A 20,703-nucleotide genomic window follows, 5' to 3' on the forward strand; every position below is an offset into this window, starting at 1 on the left:
ACTCGATACGGCTCTAGATTTGAAGAATTGGAGTCTATTAAATTTTATGGCGAAGACTGTATGGCTGATCGCCTCAACTGGCTGGCTCCATGCGAAAACGCTTTCCTGGCCTTTTTATACGCTTCAATAACACACTTTCAGAGGACAAATGTGCCCTATAATACAGTACCGTAACGCCATATTTGCAGACCAGGTGAATTCCGAGACAAACCGAACATTTTCCATTCCTTCCCCATGAACTCCCGTGAATCACTTGTCTGCCAGTATCGTGCCTTCGCTGACCCTTCCTTACCCACGGCGATATTTCCCCATAACTTCGAAAGCATTTCCCAAGTCTCTCATCAACTGGGACAAGTTCTCAACCAGAGGCGGAACACCTTGGTTTCCACTCGTACAGCTCCTACCCATCACGCCGATGATACTCTCCATCATGGCCTTGGGATTATCCAACCTACATGCCGAGTTCGGCTCGCGGCCTTGGATCATCGGTATGCCTCTCGCATTCGCGATAAAGCGCCTCGAACTCGCCGTCTCTTCGCCATCAAGCCAGATGACCTCGTCGTGCTCGGGCCCCAGGTGCTGGTTAGGACGACTCGTGGTTCCTAGCAAACACATTCCATACACCCATACGCATAGTGCGACATGGTATAGAGCCACAGCATAGAAGTCTCTGAGCTGGGACGAGGGGAAGGAAGTCGCTGCACGTAGAACTTGTCCGGCGTGGAAGATAGCTTCTCGTGATTTCCGGTTCCCGAACCATTGCTTTAGTAGAGGATACACTCTCTGAGCCTCTTCATTACCTTCTTTCCCCGCAAACAGCTGCAGTTCCTCAAAACTGACATGCAGATTCATCATGTAGAGTTCTTGAAGCACGACAGCCTCCTGTGACAATCCCCCCGGTACCGTGATACGGAAGTGCTCAAGTAGTTGGCATAACTCTTGGTGCCAGGAGGTTGAGATCAGTGCTCCGTTCCAATGGCGTTCGGGAGACTGAATTTTGAGAATGAATTCTAACTGGCGATACTCTGACACAAGAGACCACTACAATGAATTAGTACTTGCTGTTCGGGAAATCACAAGGGCCGAGAAAATGAAACGCTCTGCGGGAATCCCAACACCGCAAAGCCAAGGAGAAACAAAGAAAATGGTCGGTTACGATTGCATGTAGAATGATGACAGTCGAGAAACGGAGGTCGATCAAATCTTGAACTTTGCTCAAAGGCTGCAGATCATGGACGCAGTGCATCAGAGATGGGAGCCGGGTAGAGATACCGGGCAAGGACAGGTAAACGTCTCTCCATGCGTGAGCATTTTTTGCGCGCCATAAAGCGAGTGTGTAGGGTAATTCCAGTGAAAGCTCAGCATATGAGATAAGAGGCCGCGTCAGAAGAGAGATGGAAGCCTGTGCGTCGTGGATGAGTGTATGGAATGCTACTCTCTTGAAAGATTCGGCCTCCACCCAAGCTCGCCATTTGTGATCAAGGATTTTGTCGTCATCACCAGCTTCAGGTGGAATCGCTGGAACTCTTCTTCCAAAGTACCCAGACCTCCTTAGCATCGTTACCAGCGGCTGAGAATTGCTCTCGGCAATTTCCATCTTTCTTTTGTTACCGCTCCATAATCCTATGCTAAGCTCCAAAGAGTAGGTCTGGACAAGCTGTAGATCTCTCGTCTTACTATTGTCAGTTTCGCACTAAATGCTTATTAGTATAAGATCATTGTTGGAGAATTGAGATCTTACGATCTTACGCAGCGCTGATCGAACTGACTCTTGGATAGCGAAGCCCAATTTCCGAACGGTTGGAACACTGGACAGGACTGCCCCAGCAGCCACCACAATCCCATTCAGTTCAGGCATTTGATACTGAGGTTTGAAAGTAGGTAGATGTATAAAGGCATCTGTAGAGTGCAAGTCCGATCTGAAGAACAAATGCATGAGCGAGTCCAACAAATCCGCCGACGGAAAGGAGCTGACAACCCTAGAAACATTTCCTGGTTCGCAAGTGCTGAGGAGCATTGCTAAAATTTTATCCCGGGAATTGTACTCGATCCGCTGGTCAAGAATATCAGGTGCAAGTCTGGCCTCTAAATATTGCCACTGCATGTCCTTGTATGAAATAGAGAGATTTGCCTGTTCTGCGTTTGAGTGCTCCGTCCGGTTTGGTTTCCATTGCCATACTGATTTTTGAAATGCTTCGGCCCCCGCGGTCATTCCACTGCTCACATTTGGAGTCTGCTGCTCTCGATCCATAGGAGGCTCAACCTCAAGGTGTGGGTTCCATACAGACTGCTGCTGTCTTAAGCAATTCTGAGAATTAATCCAACCAAAATCTCCATCATTCATATCCAAGCTTGAGTCCATTCCAAAATTAAAGACATCTCTCCCAGAATAGTGTTGTGGTAAAAAGTCCATACCTTGCTGTCCAGCTAGGGAATTTGGGGTTACAGGCATCATCACATCCCTAAGAAACTCTGCAAGAGATGATTCGTCTATGGATAAAAGAGCATGATCGACCAAAGGGGTGGACGAGACCTCATGATGTGAGGCGTGCAGGGCGCCAGATGGGGACATTCCCGTAGGTTGTGAGAATGTAACACTTGGGGCATCGGTCCTGAGAAGGTTTCGTGTTTGAGGATCACAATCCAACATTCTGTTGTGGCAATCTAGCGTCGTTAATGTTTGTGCTCCCTCTAGACCCTCCATGTCCAAACTTGGTTGCGAATCTATAAGACTATTAGCTGAGACTCGAACCCCTTCGCATTGGCGTCGAAATAGCAAAATTCCTACTTTTGATTTCAGAAATCTGTGATTTGATAAGATTCTTGGTCTTCTCGTTGCTCGGTGGAAATGTGCAAGAAATATTCTTCTGGAGGCAACGTTGACACGGTTTCTCACTTCCACACTTGAGCTTTGAACCAGCACAAGGTAGACATGCTTGAGCAACTCTGGCTACGTGTGATGAGTTGTGTTGCCTCTTCGTTTCTGTCTTGTCATTGTGACTTATTGAGTGACGTTTAAGAAGATCTCTGTGTCGATTATGAGTCTTGAACTTGGACATAGGATTCCCATTTACACTTACGCCCGGGCAAAAGATTTATTGCATGTAGTGCAAGTAAACGGTTTCTCACGCGTATCTATATTATGTGTAAGTTACATAATGCTACAGTGGAGATCGCGCGGAGTCTCGAGTACTCAAGAAATCGTCGGAAGTAACTTACGGGACCGGTAATGCCTTGCTAGATGGTCAACTCTGGAATAATTCCTTTTGCACACATTGCAGGAAAATGGGCTAGCATTCTTTCCCGCCTCAGATTCTGTCGTACTATAAGGGGTCTGACAATTTTCCTGTCCTTCTGGTCCTTCATACTGCATCGCGTCCCCCATGGAGAGATTGAAACTAGTGCCGGGGCTCAGTGAGCCACCAGAGTCTGGAGTAGTGATGGCAATGAGGGTAGTAATAACAATTGCCCAATTGTCCACTGAAAGTGGATTGATTGCTGGGCCAGGTCTAGCAGGACTGCCCAGCTCACAGCTTAGATTTGGTGAGGTTCAAATCTACCGGTAGTTCCGTACGCGTGTACTCAACCCCGCGTTGAAGTCATATCCTTGTAATTGACCTGCAGGCATCTGATCTTGGGCGCGCGTGTACCACTATCCAAAGGTCGATTCGTTTACTTAGTAATGCTTTATTTCACGCGCTCTGCAAGAACTGTACTGTTATAGTGCAGTGCAGTGCTTACTGCTTGAAGATTGGTACGAAGTAAATGTCCTGCGGCCTCGGGATCTCATCCCGTTGGCTTGTATTACTCCGGAGTGCGACATTTAGGGTGCTACGAGTATACTCCAGAGAGCCTAGCAAGCAATCAGTGGCATGGCTATTGGTCCAACACATTCCACGAGTGGAGGCTGCACCAGGTCGACGACCACATCCCGACCAGCGCAATCCCAATGAAGTCAAAGATCATCACCTTGTGAGGATAGGAGATTAGAATAATCCTAAGTGGTCTCTTGTACCAGGAGAGTCTATATTATGAGCAGCATGGCATTTCATAAGAGTCGTATCAGTGAACGATTGAAGTTCGATTGAAGTTCGACTTGAACTGCTTCAACTTTCGAACAGCTGTCATAAAATATTATGCTGGTCACTGGCCTTCCAGACCGACTGCTCTTACATGGCCTGTAAAACAAACCATTAATGACCAGATGCTCTCATCTGTCCAGGAAGACATGTGTCTCAACCCGCGCTCGTAAATGCATTGAGATAACAGCCATCACATCCTAGGCTTCCACAGCATCGCAGGAAGTAACAGATAAAGAGACAAGAATCTGAGTCTGGCTGATATGCAAAAATATATATTCTGCCACTACTTCGACGGCTTGACGCCTGGTATTCCACCATAATCCTCTTCGAGTTTGGTCCCCCCAACCTTGAGAGGAGCAGCTTCTTGGAGCACATACATCATCCTCGCAGATGCCGTCTGGCTAGCATTCCTCCACGCGTGATTTGTCCCTCGTTGTATTGCAATATCTCCGCGCTTCAAGAGTCTCGTCTCGCCAGAATCCAGCACCAGTTCGACTTCGCCTTCCAGAACCACCCCGTAATCTAGACTAATTGTACGGTGCATCGGGGACAAGGCTCCTGGGAGCATATCCACGAGTCTCAATACAGTGCCGCCGGGGATTGTAATTCCAGGCAGGTTTTGTGTGTAGTGCTGGTAGGTGGAAACGTCTGCGCCGGCAGCCAGGTCGACGGGGAATTTGTTGGTGGCATAGCCAAGGGAGAATCGGGCTCCATCTGGAAGCGTTTGCCAAATCAACGGCTCTGCCACATGGTTTGAAAAGATTGCTTTGCCTTGATCATTATGATCGGTCACAAATCTATGGATTGGAGGAAGGCCGTTGTCTCCCATTGTTGATCAGATTCGAGGTCGCCGGTTTGATAATATGGGAGGTACGATGATAATAGTTCTGGTGAACACTGCTAGGTATAGGAAGGAGATGGTTTCTACAGCAATTGATGTTATTAGCAAGAAGCTGTGCGGCATACCTACCTTACCTAGGTAGATATATAATGGTGTACTAAAGAAGTCGAAGGCCACCACCTGCCTCTTCTTCTTCTGCTTCCTTCCGGGTGGGCAGCTCGGCCCCGCATTGTGTCCGCATGTAGCAGTAACACTTGTAGAGGGGGATGAGAATGCTCCGATTGCGCTGGTGGCAGGTCTGCCCATTTGGGGTACCTAGGCAGGTATCAGGGGCGCATGAGGTGTAGATGATGCTTTTGACGCGACCACCACTAGAAAATCTCGCTCGCCTCAGTCGCGTCTTCCCTCAACAGCGAGTCAACGCTTTCGACAGCAACATAACAATTCAAACTTACTTACACGACATGACAGTAAAACTAGAGGTTGATACCAAAACTTGCGGTAGGAATGTTATCGTCGAATTTCCCTGACTGTGGACTCGCGGGCGCTGAATTTCCAATTCTGTCATGTCACTATTAATATATCCACTGTCTGTTCATATACTATACCAATCTAGCCAAGACTTATAGATTCTCAATCGACAAGCACCGTTTTAGAGTGATTCAGTGTTGGTTGGACTGTTATACTGGTTTCAACCATTCAGATCTCTTGGTCAAGAAAACATTTCCAATATCGGAACCTTTCTATTGCCCTCTTGTACACTTACCTAATGTTCCGTCGAAGTGGGGCACTATCACTACCTACTGCATGTTATCTCATAGGCCAATTGGCGCTGTATTTACGCTGAAGGCACTCGGTTTTAAAGAGCATCTCTGATGCTTGTCGGGGTGTGAGATGTGTTTTCAAGGTGGGGCCGATGGAGTACGTTTCTGGGGCGTATGAGTATAGCTCAACATAACATAACATAACACTCTCTATTTCATATCGATATTTGTACATTAATTAAACTGCTTTACTATCTTACAATGGCTCACTGGCTCAAATCAAAGGCTGTTCATGTTAATAGCGCCTCACCTCAAGAATCGGTCTCGGCAACAGTAAAAAGTGTCATTGAGTCTATCAGATCTGAAGGCGATTCCGCCGTTCGACGCTATTCCCAGAAGTTTGACAATTGGTCACCGATCTCTTTCAAGTTGTCCAAAGCAGACATTGAAAATGCCATCTCGGCAGTCCCAGAACAGACTTTGAAGGACATCAAGGAAGTCCAATCGAATGTCCGAGCTTTTGCCCTTGCACAACGTAATTCCCTTCATGATTTCGAGCTTGAGATCCAACCTGGTGTTCATCTTGGCCAGAAAAATGTTCCAATCAGCTCCGTTGGCGCGTAAGTCATTTGGCGCATCGTACACTCAACCTACTAAATGCTTATTCCCAGATATATCCCAGGTGGTCGATATCCTCTCCTTGCTTCTGCACACATGACTATCCTTACTGCTAAAGTAGCAGGAGTGTTAAATGTGATAGGTTGCACTCCTCCGATTTCTGGGAAGGTCCCAAATGCCACTGTCGCAGCAATGCATTTTGCTGGTGCTGATGAAATCTTCATTCTCGGCGGCGTTCAAGCCGTCGCCGCTATGGCAGTAGGAACAGAATCTATTCAGAAGGTCGATTTCATAGCCGGTCCAGGAAATGCTTTCGTTGCAGATGCTAAGCGACAGCTCTTCGGAGAAGTTGGGATCGATCTTTTCGCAGGCCCAACTGAAATCCTCATCGTAGCGGATGAGCACGCCGATCCTTTTACAATTGCAACAGATCTCATATCCCAAGCTGAGCATGGTCCAGATACTCCAGCTGTCCTAATTACGACTTCTGAAAACGTTGGCACGGAAGCTATCAGGCATGTCAATCAATTACTCGAACACTCTAAACTCTCCACAGCGGACATTGCTACAGCATCCTGGAAAACTTTCGGAGAAGTCATCACGGTCCCTACTCTCGACGATGCATATGCTCTTGCGGATCAATACGCTTTTGAACATGTCCAGATTTTCACTCAGAGACCAAGAGAAGCCCTTGAGAAAATGAGTCACTATGGAGCTTTGTTTCTAGGCGAGAAGACATGCGTCTCATACGGAGACAAGGTCTGTACCCCTCGCTTGTTCCTCTTTCCCATGCTAATAATTTTTCTCTTCTTAGGTCATTGGCACAAACCATGTCCTTCCCACTCGAAAAGCAGCTCGGTATACCGGCGGTCTGTGGGTCGGCAAATATCTGCGTACTGTGACTTACCAGGAGGTCACTTCAGAAAGTGCTAGTGGTAATCTGGGTAGGCTTTGTGGACGATCGGCCCGTGCAGAAACATTTGAAGGGCATGCCCGCTCGGGAGACCTCAGAGCAAGCAAGTTCCTGGGAGATCATCATGTGTGGATTGACGGCAAGAGGTCTGATTCACGATTGTAGTTAATCATAACCGAAGGATATAGAAGTGCGAGAATTTGACAATTCTTTTTAGACTATTTTTGACCTGTTTTCAAATTGTGTTATGGAGCGGAAATATGTGTAGTACCTTCATGCAGACCTGGAAGACTAGCATCTTGAAAAGTAAAGTCTAAGAAATAAAAGTCCTTGAATCTGACACTCCCAAATATATTTCCCACGAGACCATGTTTCATCTTTTGGACAGTCCACAAAATCGCATGGCCAGGATGGTTGAAGCGTCTTGTCGGTGAATGAATGCATGCCGCTTTCCAGACTCTGATACTATGCTTAATCCTCGAACCCTATGCACTGATATTTCTCCGGGATGCAAAGTATGCAAAGCATTTCCGGAACATAGAACATTCGACTCGAGGTTGTAGTTCTCCATCCTGTGTAACTGCAAGCAAAGTTCGGCCCCACCAAAGACTAGGTAGCGAGAGATATTACTATGGATGATTACACCCCGCAGTGGATGGTGGGGCCGGAGACATCAACATTAGTCAATACCAAAGCTGGCAGATGATGATGCCGGACGGAAGTCAAGGTGGGATGTGCTATCTGAAGCTGCTCTCTATACCATACACCGTGCCGCGCGTGTAGTTCCGCTCTGTATATCTCCAACTTATTCGACTGTTCAAGTTCAATAGCATCAGTAATAAGCCACCCACAGACAGCCAGTCAAGATGAACACAGCACAGGTCAATGAAAATGGAATTTTGAATGGTGTGAATGGACACACTCGGGAACATGGATTGAAGATATTGATCATAGGTGCGGGAATTGGGGTAAGTCCGGCAATCATCACACAGCTCGATCGATCACGAAATAACAAACATCAAGGGTTTGACCGTAGCCATTGCACTCAGACAGCAAGGCCACGAAGTTCATGTAAGTATGAACTTCTCCCCACAGGCTATCAGTTTTGCTGAATACACCGTCAGCTCTTTGAACAGTCTCGGTTCGGAAGCGAGGTGGGTGCTGCGATCCATCTCGCTCCAAATGCCAATGGAATCTTGAGGCGTTTGGGAATTTATGCTGAAGAATTCGGTGCAAACCCTATGCGGATTGTGAGTGATAAAAGCAGGCGATTTCAACTGGGTCCTGACCGCCGCGATAGATCACTGAATACACAGCAGAGAGTGTAGTGAAAAAAAGTCTCAATCTTGTTGAGCCAAACAAGTTATGGCAGCACGTAAGTTACTTTGGATTTGAACATCTTCATGTTTTTCAATGCCACACTAATTCACGTACTGACCAATTCAGCCGTGGCTGCTAGGCCACCGCGTTGCCCTCGGCACACAATTGAAAGATGCAGCGACAACTCCCAACGGCAAAGGAGTACCTGCTCAACTGCGTAAAGGTAGTAGAGTAGTCAATGTAGATGCCATAACCTCCACTGTCATTCTCGAGAATGGCGAAGCCATCAAGGGCGATCTGGTTATCGGGGCAGACGGAGTACACTCTATTAGCCGGAAAGTAATTTTTAAAGATCGTTTCCAACCCTATGGATCGGGAAAGAGCGCTTTCCGTTTCCTGATCACTAGAAAGTCCGTCCAAGACGACCCTATGACAAGCAAGTTTGCTCAGGAAGATGGCGAACTACTTATTTGGTACGCTTCGGATCGAAGAATTGTCGTCTACCCCACCACAAACAACGAACTTCTCAATTTTGTCTGCATCCATCCAGACAGCGAAAGTTCAGCCGGGTCTGATACTTGGAACAATCAAGGAAATCACGAGAAGATGCTCGAAGTATACAAAGAGTTTGACCCAGCAGTCCTGGTCCTTCTCAAGAAAGCTGATGCTGAGACTTTGAAAGTCTGGAAATTGCTTGATATGGATGTCCTCCCAACATGGGTAGATGGGCACTTAGCATTACTCGGTGATGCAGCCCATCCCTTCTTACCACACCAGGGTCAGGGAGCTGGATGTGCAATCGAAGATGCAGCAAGTCTGGCTGTTGTGTTGCCAAGGGATACTCCGCGGGAAGAGATCAAAGAGCGCCTGCAGCTGTACGAGAGGATCAGGATGAAGCGTGCTAACAGTATCCAAGAATTCTCACGAGTCGCAGGAATGGATCTGAAGAGCAATATAGAACTTGACAGTTTGTTCCCCCTCCTCTCCATACAACGAATTACATGATGAGAGCTGATCGAATTCTTTAGTGCAAGCTCACACCAATTACAATTTCGGCCATGATGAGTGGGATAATTCTACACAAGATCTGCGTAAATGGACGTGGGCAAGGAACCCCTCAATTTACTGGAGGTAAGGCATTCAATTGTAAGGGGTCTACTTCGATCACTTGTTAACGTATGAAAAAGAATGCCAATTGCTTTTGGACCCATGCCTGGGCCCCGCCAGAATTTCTCAGGAAAAGCACGAGAGTCGAGCGAATCTACTTTCACAACCGGTAAGCATCTCTTCATTAACTCTTTTTCGTTCCAAATATTCAAGACAAAGCATTCACTTATCATGTTTCCAAGCGTCCATAAAATTCAAGACCTCTCGAACCTTGCTTCAGAATCTGTTTCCGCCAAACAGCACATCTTACAGGTTCAAGTCCCCAGGGACAGTAGCCTACGCCTCCTTTTCTCAAACTACTCTCAATAAAATGGACTGGTTGGGAGGCTCGGGGTACAAGCACATCGGTCTCTACATCCATGGCGTAGAGTACGTGAAGAAGAATGGCGACATCATTAGTGGCACTTGTGAGCTCCAATCCCTATTCCAAGTAAAGTTCAAAATTCCTTATGCATTCCAACAGATATGCCACTCCTCTTTGAAAACTTGACCGATCCCATAGTGTCCGGTCGAGAGGAACTAGGAATGCCTAAACTGTACACCTCCGTCGACATACACCGCCGAGAAAAGTCCTACCGAATCAACACTGGCTGGGAAGGCGCGGTATGGGGCAATTTCGTATTGGAAGGGCTTGAGGACAGCGATCCGGCTGCCGACAAAGGAAGTATCAGTGGTGAAGACGATGATGGGATCTTAGTCTATCGATACATCCCCAAAGTCGGGTACGCCAAACGAGGTGAGACTGAAGCAGAGTATCCTGTCTTCGTGCCGTACGCAGAAGATTCATTGCAGCCACAACCCAAGAGGATATGGAAGGCGGGCAAGGCGAGTTTTAAGCTTGATCCGATGGATTGGGAGGCACTGCCCACGCTCCATCATATCATTTCTCGATTGGCGGAGTTACCGGTGTACGAGGTGATGGGCGGGAAGGTGGTAGAGGGACTTGGGGTGCCAGATGTTAGGGCCGCTCAGAGGATAGAGTAGATTCAATTTGCATACCGTTTACTGATATGCATTAATCGCCTCGATGTTCACAACAAGCCATTGTTGTTATTATTATTATTTCCCATGTATTCTTTTCACTTCATCATAACCCCAATTCATTGCATAAACAACCCCCCACAAACATTCACATTCACCCCATTCATCCAGCTGGCCCTGGGCAAGCATAGCATAAGCACAGCATACGCCACCTCGTTCGTCTCTCCAAGTCTCGGCCCCACCGGCGTCTTGTCCATCACCGGTTTCATCAATTTCATAAATTCTTCCCCCGCAGCACCAAAGCCCTCCGTCGCTGTCGGGCCAGGACTGACTGCATTTACAGTACAGCCATATTTGGCTGGCAACTCTTTTGCCCAGACCCGAGTGAAAGCATCTACCATGCCTTTTGTCCCGGCGTACTATGACAAGTTAGTTTACTACTGCACTTTTCAAAAGGACTAAGCGCTGAGAATAATGGACAGTATTCAAAAGCACAATCAGACACAATCAAGAGAGGCTGAACAAAGAGAAGAGGATTGCTTACTATAGTCTGCAAAGCTGGCGCTTCCCGAGCAGAGATGCTACAAATATTGACAATCCGGGACTTCGGTGCCAGGTGCGGAAGCGCAGCCTGCGTAAGGAGAAAAGTCCCACGGCCGTTAAGGTTAACCAGACTATCCCAATGTTCCAAATTCTGTTCCTCGAAAGGAATATTGACTGCTATTCCGGCATCTGTGCAAAAGCACCTCGTTTAGACCAGGGGGTGGGCTATTTTGGAACTAACTTACTATTGACCAGTATATCAATTCTCCCATATGCAGCCACAGCAGCATCAACAAGTATCTGCGGCCCAGTGATGGTAGAAATATCTGCTTGCACCGCAATTCCGGGACTCTTCAAACCGGCAACTACGGCCGCCGCGCGGTCGATGAGGACTTGCTCTGCGAAGGGATAGTTGATAATGACTGTTGCTCCGAAATCCGAAAGTTCACGTGCGATTTGCGCGCCGATCCCAGAGTCTGAGCCGCTGATGATGGCAATTTTGCCGGCGAGGGAGTTTTCCATGTCTGGAAGTATACTAAAAATCAATCTAGTAAAAAGGTACTAAAAGCGATAACAGTCTCGAGTGGCCGTCTGATTTTGTCGCTTCCGGACCGTTAGTATGTCTGATATTAGGAATTAAAGTGGCTGATAAGGGGGGTTTGGGATCCCGGTAAACAGCAAAGGCGGCACTGTTTTATAATATGTTAGGCTGAGTGAGATATTAAGAATCAATGGTAAGGAGGGCTGCTTTTTGTGTCTAGTAGGTATGAAACAGGACGTGGGGAATGCGGGGTCACCTCACCCACTCGGGAGACCAGGGGCTCTAGTTATAGAAAATGCGGGGGTGGGGTCCCGAGATTCAGTGAAGCGTAATCAGGAAAGAGAAACAAACTAGCAAAGGACATGGTCTCAAAGGGAAAGAGCCCGCTTTACACGACGTAATCAAAACTCGGCATTTCAAGATTCTATAATATGCAATCTAAAAGACCAGCAAACATCCGTGTCGTAAGGTAAAAGACTAGCCATCATGCTGTTCTTTCGGCATTCACACAAAGATCTCTAGGTGCGCCACTCATGCTTGTTTTCCAATCCATTGACCCCGGATTTGTCTCCTTGATCGAGAAATCCACAGACTGTGCCTCGAGGGTCCCATTTTTGCCTCAGCTGCATAAGCTTTTCGGCTTTAGTGTCCTCCCAAAATCTCGTTCTCCGAATCTGGAAGTCCGAGTCTCCAAGGTATGCTCCCACGGAATGCTTCTCCACGTCTTTCATGACGCTTTTCACCCAAGATGTGCACCTTTCATCATCCTTCTCATCTTCCCATACTGTGTACAGAGCAAAATAGTGGTCTGACTGCATGGATAATGCCATGTCTGGAAGTTCTCGGCGAGAGCATGGATTCTGTAGATAAACGAAGGGTTAGCACGGAGTCTTTTGCGAGTAGATTAAGTGGGATATCTGTTATGTATCTTGATAGTATCACTCCACATAATTTCCCTTGAATTACGTGGAATACAGGAACTGCCACATAATAGAGAATAAATTACTACTTGATACAAACTCAATGCGTAGGTAATTACACCAGGAAAGATAGGCGGAAGAAGTTGTAACAGAGGAGAAGATTATGAGACTATGCAGATACGAAGGATATTCCAGTAAGCGCAGGAGATTGTAGACCTACCATGGAGTACCAGAGGGCAAATGTTTTCGTTTCTTCAGGTAAAGTAGTAAATGCATCCCGGAGAACTTCTGCAGCATCTGTGTCGTTCCTGATATATGCATTGTCGCTAGTATAACGATGCCCTTCGGGATTCGCTAATTTCTGAGCTTCGTATTCAATGGAAAGACTCGATGGCGTACACATTGATGTCATGATTGCCCCTGGCGGAAAAGTCTCATTGGCTAATTTCAAGGAGGCAATGGCGTCGTCCTTGGAGTTTTGAAAGGCAACAAAACAAGCAAGTATGACTGGCTGCTTCACCGGGTCGGGGCGAAGACTGAGACAAACAACTTCGACTGAATCATCACATCTTGGGGCTATCTAGGGCGTCTTAATGCCGAGGTAAGTAATAGAAGCTGGCAGTACTTACATCTATAGTCCAATCTAGGACAGTTTTATATTGCTCCAAGGGCCAGATGAAAGTTGATTTCATAACGTTCGAAAAACTGTTTCGGACCTTGAGATGAAAGGCAGTGACAATTGCAGGGAAGCCTAGAATTTGTATAAGCAAAGGTATTTTCAGACAAGAATTCAACGTACCAGGTCCAGCTCCCCTTGCTGCCCAGAATAGATCGCAATTCTGGTCTTTAGAACATAAAAGTATATCTCCATCCGCTGTCACTACCTCAACAGCCAGCACTTTTTCGCAGGCCCATCCCCAATTCTAATGCACGTATTACTATTAGCAAGAAATACATCCGCACGAGAAAGGAACACATACTTTGCAATTCCAGCCCATTCCACCTTGAAGCAAGAAACCACCTTTCGTATTGTTAATAAGTTCATTTTATGCTTATGAAGGATCAATACCCAAACCGACATCCGGGCAGTGGCCCCCTTCAAGATCTCGAAGTCAGTCATGCCTGTTAAATACATATATGGATTGGAATATCATTCCGTTGGAGTAGAGACAAAAGTTTCGGAGCAGTGAACTCTCAAACTACATCTAGAGAGTAGGCAGACGACAAGGTAACTTACCTGCAAACATCTTTCCCCTTTTGCCCAAATACTCATTGAGCACACAGCCCGTAGTACTTGGCGAAGCTTTCAATATCCCAGGCGCTTCATTCAGTTCAAGACACTTTAATTCTCCCAAATCAATAAGCAACGCGTCGTCTCTCACACTCCATGCTGCCCAGCTGTGACCTCCCGAACGAACTGACACTCTCAATCCCAATTGATTTGCCAGCTTCACAGCATCTGCCACTTCTTCCGCCGTGGTCGGTTGTACAACGCCACGAGGGTACCGTTCAGGCCGTCTATTGTTAAAAACACGTCCAATCCGAGCCTGTTCATAATCCGGCGATTCTCGCCATACGACACTCGACGCTGAGACCATGATGCAAATAGCAATATAACGAGCACAAGCAAGGACTGTTAACTGAATCCGAGATATCGGGGAAATATGTCCACGAGTACGAGAAGATAATTGCAACTTAGCAAGCGACTTATGTGGAGATTCACGAAACACAGAAGCATTTTGCTTCTTCAGCGTTTCGGAAGGAAAGTGCATGAGGCGCATCCGAAAGACACGGACCCATTGTAGGATATGCCGCGCACGTGATGCTATACCGTGGGTGCCCAAGCCAAGCAAGGGGCTTTCCCGGATGTCAGAGCTCAACTTGGATTTGTCATTTCTTTACGATCCCCCCTTTACCCCTGCCATTTTCACCTCCCGGACTTCATGCCATATGCCGGAAGAGGCCTTTGTTTTTCGGATCCATGAACAAGTCGCAAACACGACGCTCTGTCGTCCTGAAAGAGTTAGCTCCTTTGCTATTTGCATGGACAGTTCAGACATCGAATCTAAATTATGATGGATCGATGTAAATCTCGGGATGTGGGCCACTTTGCATGGGGGTCCCGCCCCCGGATTTTCTACAACGCTTTTATTAGTTTATTACAAGGGAGGTAAGGGCACCGGAAGTAAGACGCGGCAAGCCTCCTGCTGGTCACCGGACCCACATTTGACCACTCTCCCTGACCTCTACGGGGGTAGCGAATATATATCTGCACTTGAGGTCTTCTTGCCCGATCTTTGCACTTCAAAGAGACGTCAAATGATGGATACAGCAACAGAACTAACGGCACCGGCCGCCAATTTGGAGCATGCGGAAAGCTACAAGTCGGCTGCTGCCAAAAGGGTTGAGACTTTGGGTACAGTTCGGCACAGGCATGAGCATACAAACGAAATCATACTCGTCCCAACCCCTTCAAATGATCCAAATGATCCCCTCAATTGGTGAGTTGGTACCCCATCAGTTTAAACCCCATCTAACACAATTTTAGGAGTCAGGGTTTCAAGTATTACACGGCTTTTATAATATGTCTAGCAATGTTCATGTGCAACTTTCTGGCAGCCGGGCCAACTATTGCTAGTAAGTGAAGCGCTCAGCCTTGTTGCGATACCATGTGTTCTGAAAGATGAGGGGCCGTTCTAGGCACTTGAAGCGACTAATTTGACCTCTGCGAGCTATTTTTTAAATTCTTGTCCGATGGGAAATAGCGAAGCTAACTTCAAGTAAAGTGGTTCAGACGGCTCAAGATTTCTTTCCAGATTGGAAGAAGATTGGTTTGATCGCGGCTATCTCGAAAGTGGCCTACTTTTTCACATCGACATCCCTCCTCCAAGGTACTGGCAATATGATCTGGATGCCGCTTGTCAACAAGTATGGAAGACGCCCAATATATCTGATCAGCTATTCCATTTACTTGATCTGTGCTATTTGGGCGGCATGCACACATTCGTATGGAAGTTTCTTGGCTGCTAGGATTTTGCTCGGCTTTGGTGCTGGTGCTGCTGAAACGAGTATGTTGTCCTATGGAGGTACTTGGATTGTACTGATTGATTAAAGTGGCTCCGCTGTCAATCGCTGATATATTCTTTCTACACGAGCGTGGTGCGATCATGGCCCTTTACAGTGCATCTTTGGTCTCCGGTTAGTAACCTTCTAAAGAAGTACCTCCTACTTGAGACGCGTTCGAAGTGGCATCAGAAGTCGACAACTCTTGATTATTCATGAACCACTTTCCCAACACCCATAGAACCTTCCTCCAAACCGCAAAATTATCAATTAGGCAATGCTGACTCCGAGGTTGATAGGAGTGTCTGGTGGAATCATAATTGCTGGGTAAATAGTGCCATCTTCATGTCTCTGAAACCTTGTGGTGCCCTCTGACTAATATTGGCTAGGTTAATTACAATCAAGCACCATGTAAGAATATTCGACTTTTCTTTGGGCTATTATTTCAGAGCAAGTTGGAGGCAAAGCATTGAAATACTGATGATTACAGTGGAGAGTTATTTACTACGTTGCCATTGCCCTGGTCGGAGCCACACTACTCCTCGCATATTTGACATTCCCAGAAACAAGTTATAAACGAAATATTGAGCTCGATCCTCACGGGCATCCAACCACTGTAGTTGAGGACCAAGCAGCTGGCCAACCTATCGATACACCATCAGACGAAAAAATCAACACCGGAGCTCACGTTGAGGCCGCTCCAGGCTCCATTCCAAAGAAGAAGAGTTACGCACAGAGGCTCAAAATCTTCTCGGGCACATACACCGAAGAAAGCTTCTGGAAACTATTCATCCGACCGTTTGCACTGATACTCCTCCCACCAATCCTATGGTGTGCCCTCGTCCAATCTGTGACCATCGGCTTCATCGTCGCCGTAACTTCCAACGTTGCCAGTGCCTACTCAACAGCGTACCAATTCAAACCATACCAAACGGGTCTCTGCTTCTTCGCTGCAATAATCGGTGCCGCAATCGGTATCCTAGCCGGTGGTCATTTGAGTGATATCGTCGCAGATTTCTTCACCAGGAGGAACGGAGGCGTTAGAGAGCCCGAGATGAGGTTGCCGGCGATCATGATTAGTCTCGTCACCACACCGCTAGCCCTAATCCTGTACGGGGTCGGCATCCAATACAATTTGCATTGGATATGTCCGACAATAGGGCTTGCACTGCTCAACTTCTCAATCGTGCAAGCTACTAATGTTGCGCTTGTGTATGTCATCGATGGTTATCGGCCTATTGCTGGTGAGGTTACGCTTACTACGATGGGATTCAAATGTAGGTGCTCCAGCACCGAGTTGCTTCCTATGGAAATGTGGCTTACGTTCATATAGCTGCATTTGGTTTCCTCCTCTCTTTTTACACGAACCCCTGGATTGAGCAGTCTGGTTACCTGAATGCTTATGGCGCAATGGCTGGTATCTCTGCCGGCATTTTGATTTTTTGGATACCGCTCTATATCTGGGGCAAGCGGATCAGACATGCTACGTGGCAATGGCGTGTAACGCAATTCGTTCATTGGGATGAAGATCGAGAGGTTGGAGAATAGTTGCTCATTTACTGACTTCTCTTATTGATATTAGGCCGTGAGGATCACGCAGCAGGCTTCTATCGTAAATTTGGGGTCAATCATCGATTATCTGACCAGTTATTCGATTGTCCTTCTTGCTTTATGAGGATCATATATCATTACTCAATCCCCTCAGCTACTTGCCATGAGCAAAATGCTCTTTTCCGCGAAAAAAGAAATTATTAGTTAATAACAATTTGAAAATATTTGTTCCATCTATCAAAAGAAGGAAATGTAACTCATCTTACGAGAGGATCGCTAGCCCGCTCTGCTCTTCCCCCCTAAATATCAGCAAGCAATTAAACTCAGCAACCATTGAGCAAGAGCGGGTTTTTCCTATACCTCAGGAAGATTGTTGAACGCTCACACTATAAGCGGCATTCCCTTCCTAGAAAGAATCGCGAATAGAAAAGAATCCAGTAGTCCTAATTTTATATCCGAAAACCCGACACCAACGATCGGCTTAACCATTTCCTCTAACAAGATCCGTTTTTCCCCCCTTCCCTGCCGATGTGGGGTGACTAGCCGTGATTTCCCCCCTTGATTAAAAGTTGACATTTTCAGTATTATAATGATATCCAAAAAAGTTGCAATCGTCATCGCATCGCCAAGAAAATTGAAGGAACGTGTAACTGCAAAACCATCAAGGTGACAGTCAACGACACCGATCTCTTCTCCGCACCCCGCAGTTCTATATGCCATTGTCAGAACTGCAGGAAGACTAGCTCAGGTACTTTACATTATATCTCCCCAATGATCAATCATAATATATCTTCTTTTAGTATTTCTTTGTTTGTGATCTGACGGAACGGAATGGAACAAAAACACTTTGCTGATAAGAAATGTATGACGGCTAGTATAGGAGTTAAACTTGTTATTGAAAGCGAGAAAGTATCTATTGGTGGGGAGAAGAATCTCGGCGAATACAAAGACTTCGATACCCGAAGCGGAACCCCCGTCTCGTGGTTCTTTTGTAGGACTTGTGGGAAGTAAGTCTGGTCCTGCCCAATCTTCACTCTCTCCCTCTGTCTCATGGTAAGGGTTTATACTATATACTATACTACATATAACCGCGTAAGTTAAGTCATAGATTGCTGCTAATAACTGAGGATGCAATACTCCTATCTAGTCCATGACACCCCTCTATGCGGGAAAAACAACCCTAAAGCTCGGCATCTTTCCCAGGAATCCAGCTCCAGCTGCGGAGGAGGTTGTGCTTCATAGGCAGGAGTGGTTGGAGCCACAGGTTGGATGTACGTAGTGGAAGACCCATATTTCTAGGAAGATGGAAGATTAAGTAAGGAAATGAAGGAAGGGATTCCTTTCAGTTTTGATCGGTTGTGGACAAGATACAGTGAGCGTTAAGTGACACACTACCTTGGCTGCGTTAACCCCTGTCCGAGGCTTCAAAACTGATTTGGTGAAATACAGGAAGAGGATGAGAACCGGGTCTTCAGGTTCCAAATCTGGCAATATGACGCGAAAATTGCAACGGGGTCTTTGAATTTACGCCAAGAAGCGAAAGGTGGCTTCTGAGCTGGTTCATGGTTCTATACAGAACAGACACACAAGCGAATGGTATATCAAAGAAGATTCCAATAGTCATATATCGCATAGTTTCAAATCCACAGTAGAAGGACAAGCTCCCCGACCACTACAGACGCGTCTTTTCTGGCTCTAGTGTGTCACTCTTCCTCTAGGTAGTGAATCTAAAGTCAGGGTGATCATCACCCATATTGCCCAAATCAACAACCTCCTCCGCATGCCTATAATCACGCCCCCCACGGTCCCGCTTGTTGTTCTCGGCCTTGAGGCCAAAGAACATGACAATTGCCATACCCCCGCAAAGAACTATTAGGAACGCCAGAGCGGATCCAAATCCAGTTTTATAGGTCGGTGCCTCCATGCTAAGGAAAATGTTACTCGCTACGATACCGCCATAGTTTCCGACTCCGATCTGGATCGCTGCTGCCATGGAGCGCTTGTAATGGCCGCCCATCTACAGGGAAGTCACTTCAGTATTGGTGCTATTTGAGATGGCCGAAAAGCTGCATAAATTGCAAGTACATACCTGGTTAGAAAGCCATGCTAGTGTAATGGGTTGCGAAATGTAGCCACCAGTGGTGATGAGAAAACAGGCTAGATATCGAACACCGACTGACACGGAGCCCATGTTAAGCATCATAGCGTATCCAGTTGAGCCGACTACAACACCTAAGATGATGAACGAGAACCGGTGACGGAGCTTGTCGGTGGCGAACGCAGTTCCGATAGCGACGATGGTGGCACAGGCAAATATCGGGATAGTAAGGATCTGAGACATGGCTGAGGTATAGCCCATTTGCTAATGCAGCTATCAGTAAAGATAGGAAGCAGAACACAAATTCTTACCTCCAAGATCGTAGGGATGAAGAAACTTGTTGAGTATCCCGTGGTCACAACACCCATGTACATCCTAATCACATTAATATTACGCCTATGTAACTTACCGGAGAAAGAAAACAAAACTCACAGAGTTCCGCAGTAGATCTTCCAGTCCAGGAAGACTCGTCTTGCAGCACGCTTATCAAGTCTGTCCATCTCGGCTAAGCCAGAATCCAAGGAAAGCCGTTGGACAAGCAGCGCACGCTCTTCATTTGTAAGGAACTTTGCTGTCTCAGGCCAGTCAACAATCCAGAATTTGGAAAGACCACCGATGACAGTAGTGGCCAGTCCCTCGATGATGAAGATCTAGCGCCAGGCTTCGTATCCCGCAATACCACCCATGTTTGCAATTCCGTAGGCAAGAAGTTGTTCCGCGCTTGAGTAAGATTGAAGGTCTACCGGGAGATGGACTTACGCCACCTAAGCCCCCGGCTATGATACTAGCAGAGAAGAACATGATAAGTCTCCATTGCAACTGGTAGCGCTCGTAGTACATGGATATAAGATATATACAGCCTACAAGCTCATTTTCAGTACTACGGAAAGAATCTAACCATGGAACTGTTACCTGGAAAGAGTCCTGCTTCGAATAGACCGATAAGAAATCGACATGCAACCAAGCCGGCGAAATTTATTACTAGTCCCTGACCTATTATTATAATATCTGCACGTTATTAGCACTAAATCTTTATCTCATAAATCAGATTCATATTTAGTCTTTTATAATAGTATATCTCTACTATTTACTAGTAGTATAAAGATGCTGATATAGAATATATTATGTTTCTAAGAAATAGCAGTTTTATTATAATAATTATATAAGTATTATAAGAAGTAATTATAAAAGATTATTTAAAAAAAAGGTATTTAAATTTATTACTACTAGAATGCTTTTAACTAGAAGAGCTTATATAAAAGTAGAAGTTTTTATAATTTATATTAACTAATTCTTTCTAT

At 46.3% G+C, this 20,703-nt stretch overlaps 9 protein-coding genes across 9 annotated transcripts; 3 read left to right on the top strand and 6 right to left on the bottom strand.

Moving 5' to 3' along the window:
• Positions 1–288: 288 nt before the first annotated feature.
• On the bottom strand, positions 289–3,059 carry LHYA1_G007665 (uncharacterized protein; the record flags this gene model as incomplete). The annotated part of the gene is made up of 4 exons (XM_031152594.1): positions 289–1,041; positions 1,157–1,693; positions 1,742–2,724; positions 2,789–3,059. The coding sequence occupies 4 exons, from the start codon at positions 3,057–3,059 to the stop codon at positions 289–291; spliced, it is 2,544 nt and encodes an 847-aa protein (XP_031001488.1).
• A 1,306-nt stretch (positions 3,060–4,365) lies between these two features.
• LHYA1_G007666 (uncharacterized protein) lies at positions 4,366–5,229 on the bottom strand (the record flags this gene model as incomplete). The annotated part of the gene is made up of 2 exons (XM_031152595.1): positions 4,366–4,823; positions 5,058–5,229. The coding sequence occupies 2 exons, from the start codon at positions 5,227–5,229 to the stop codon at positions 4,366–4,368; spliced, it is 630 nt and encodes a 209-aa protein (XP_031001491.1).
• A 719-nt stretch (positions 5,230–5,948) lies between these two features.
• hisD1_0 (Histidinol dehydrogenase) lies at positions 5,949–7,383 on the top strand (the record flags this gene model as incomplete). The annotated part of the gene is made up of 3 exons (XM_031152596.1): positions 5,949–6,307; positions 6,359–7,064; positions 7,120–7,383. 3 exons carry the CDS (start codon positions 5,949–5,951, stop codon positions 7,381–7,383), a joined length of 1,329 nt encoding a protein of 442 aa, XP_031001490.1.
• A 701-nt stretch (positions 7,384–8,084) lies between these two features.
• Positions 8,085–10,689, top strand: OpS4_0 (FAD-dependent monooxygenase; the record flags this gene model as incomplete). The annotated part of the gene is made up of 9 exons (XM_031152597.1): positions 8,085–8,186; positions 8,242–8,289; positions 8,355–8,468; positions 8,519–8,593; positions 8,665–9,505; positions 9,567–9,669; positions 9,726–9,814; positions 9,888–10,112; positions 10,169–10,689. The coding sequence occupies 9 exons, from the start codon at positions 8,085–8,087 to the stop codon at positions 10,687–10,689; spliced, it is 2,118 nt and encodes a 705-aa protein (XP_031001493.1).
• A 116-nt stretch (positions 10,690–10,805) lies between these two features.
• LHYA1_G007669 (putative oxidoreductase) lies at positions 10,806–11,751 on the bottom strand (the record flags this gene model as incomplete). Its single annotated transcript, XM_031152598.1, has 3 exons — positions 10,806–11,105; positions 11,231–11,418; positions 11,475–11,751. 3 exons carry the CDS (start codon positions 11,749–11,751, stop codon positions 10,806–10,808), a joined length of 765 nt encoding a protein of 254 aa, XP_031001492.1.
• Positions 11,752–12,288: 537 nt separating this feature from the next.
• On the bottom strand, positions 12,289–14,288 carry HDNO (6-hydroxy-D-nicotine oxidase; the record flags this gene model as incomplete). Its single annotated transcript, XM_031152599.1, has 6 exons — positions 12,289–12,630; positions 12,911–13,270; positions 13,320–13,441; positions 13,490–13,613; positions 13,671–13,711; positions 13,973–14,288. The coding sequence occupies 6 exons, from the start codon at positions 14,286–14,288 to the stop codon at positions 12,289–12,291; spliced, it is 1,305 nt and encodes a 434-aa protein (XP_031001480.1).
• A 499-nt stretch (positions 14,289–14,787) lies between these two features.
• LHYA1_G007671 (putative MFS-type transporter protein) lies at positions 14,788–17,301 on the top strand (the record flags this gene model as incomplete). The annotated part of the gene is made up of 8 exons (XM_031152600.1): positions 14,788–15,191; positions 15,239–15,327; positions 15,477–15,758; positions 15,805–15,888; positions 16,053–16,080; positions 16,143–16,164; positions 16,244–17,030; positions 17,087–17,301. The coding sequence occupies 8 exons, from the start codon at positions 14,788–14,790 to the stop codon at positions 17,299–17,301; spliced, it is 1,911 nt and encodes a 636-aa protein (XP_031001481.1).
• Positions 17,302–19,018: 1,717 nt separating this feature from the next.
• On the bottom strand, positions 19,019–19,902 carry LHYA1_G007672 (putative transporter; the record flags this gene model as incomplete). The annotated part of the gene is made up of 4 exons (XM_031152601.1): positions 19,019–19,321; positions 19,394–19,666; positions 19,714–19,777; positions 19,835–19,902. The coding sequence occupies 4 exons, from the start codon at positions 19,900–19,902 to the stop codon at positions 19,019–19,021; spliced, it is 708 nt and encodes a 235-aa protein (XP_031001478.1).
• Positions 19,903–19,907: 5 nt separating this feature from the next.
• Positions 19,908–20,393, bottom strand: LHYA1_G007673 (putative transporter; the record flags this gene model as incomplete). The annotated part of the gene is made up of 3 exons (XM_031152602.1): positions 19,908–20,141; positions 20,162–20,262; positions 20,315–20,393. Coding segments are annotated over 3 exons (414 nt in total), but the record flags the coding sequence as incomplete, so codon positions are not given.
• Between the last annotated feature and the right edge of the window lie 310 nt (positions 20,394–20,703).

The sequence above is a fragment of the Lachnellula hyalina genome, assembly GCF_007821495.1.
Source record: "Lachnellula hyalina strain CBS 185.66 chromosome Unknown contig00239, whole genome shotgun sequence".
Classification (NCBI taxonomy): Eukaryota; Fungi; Ascomycota; class Leotiomycetes; order Helotiales; family Lachnaceae; genus Lachnellula; species Lachnellula hyalina.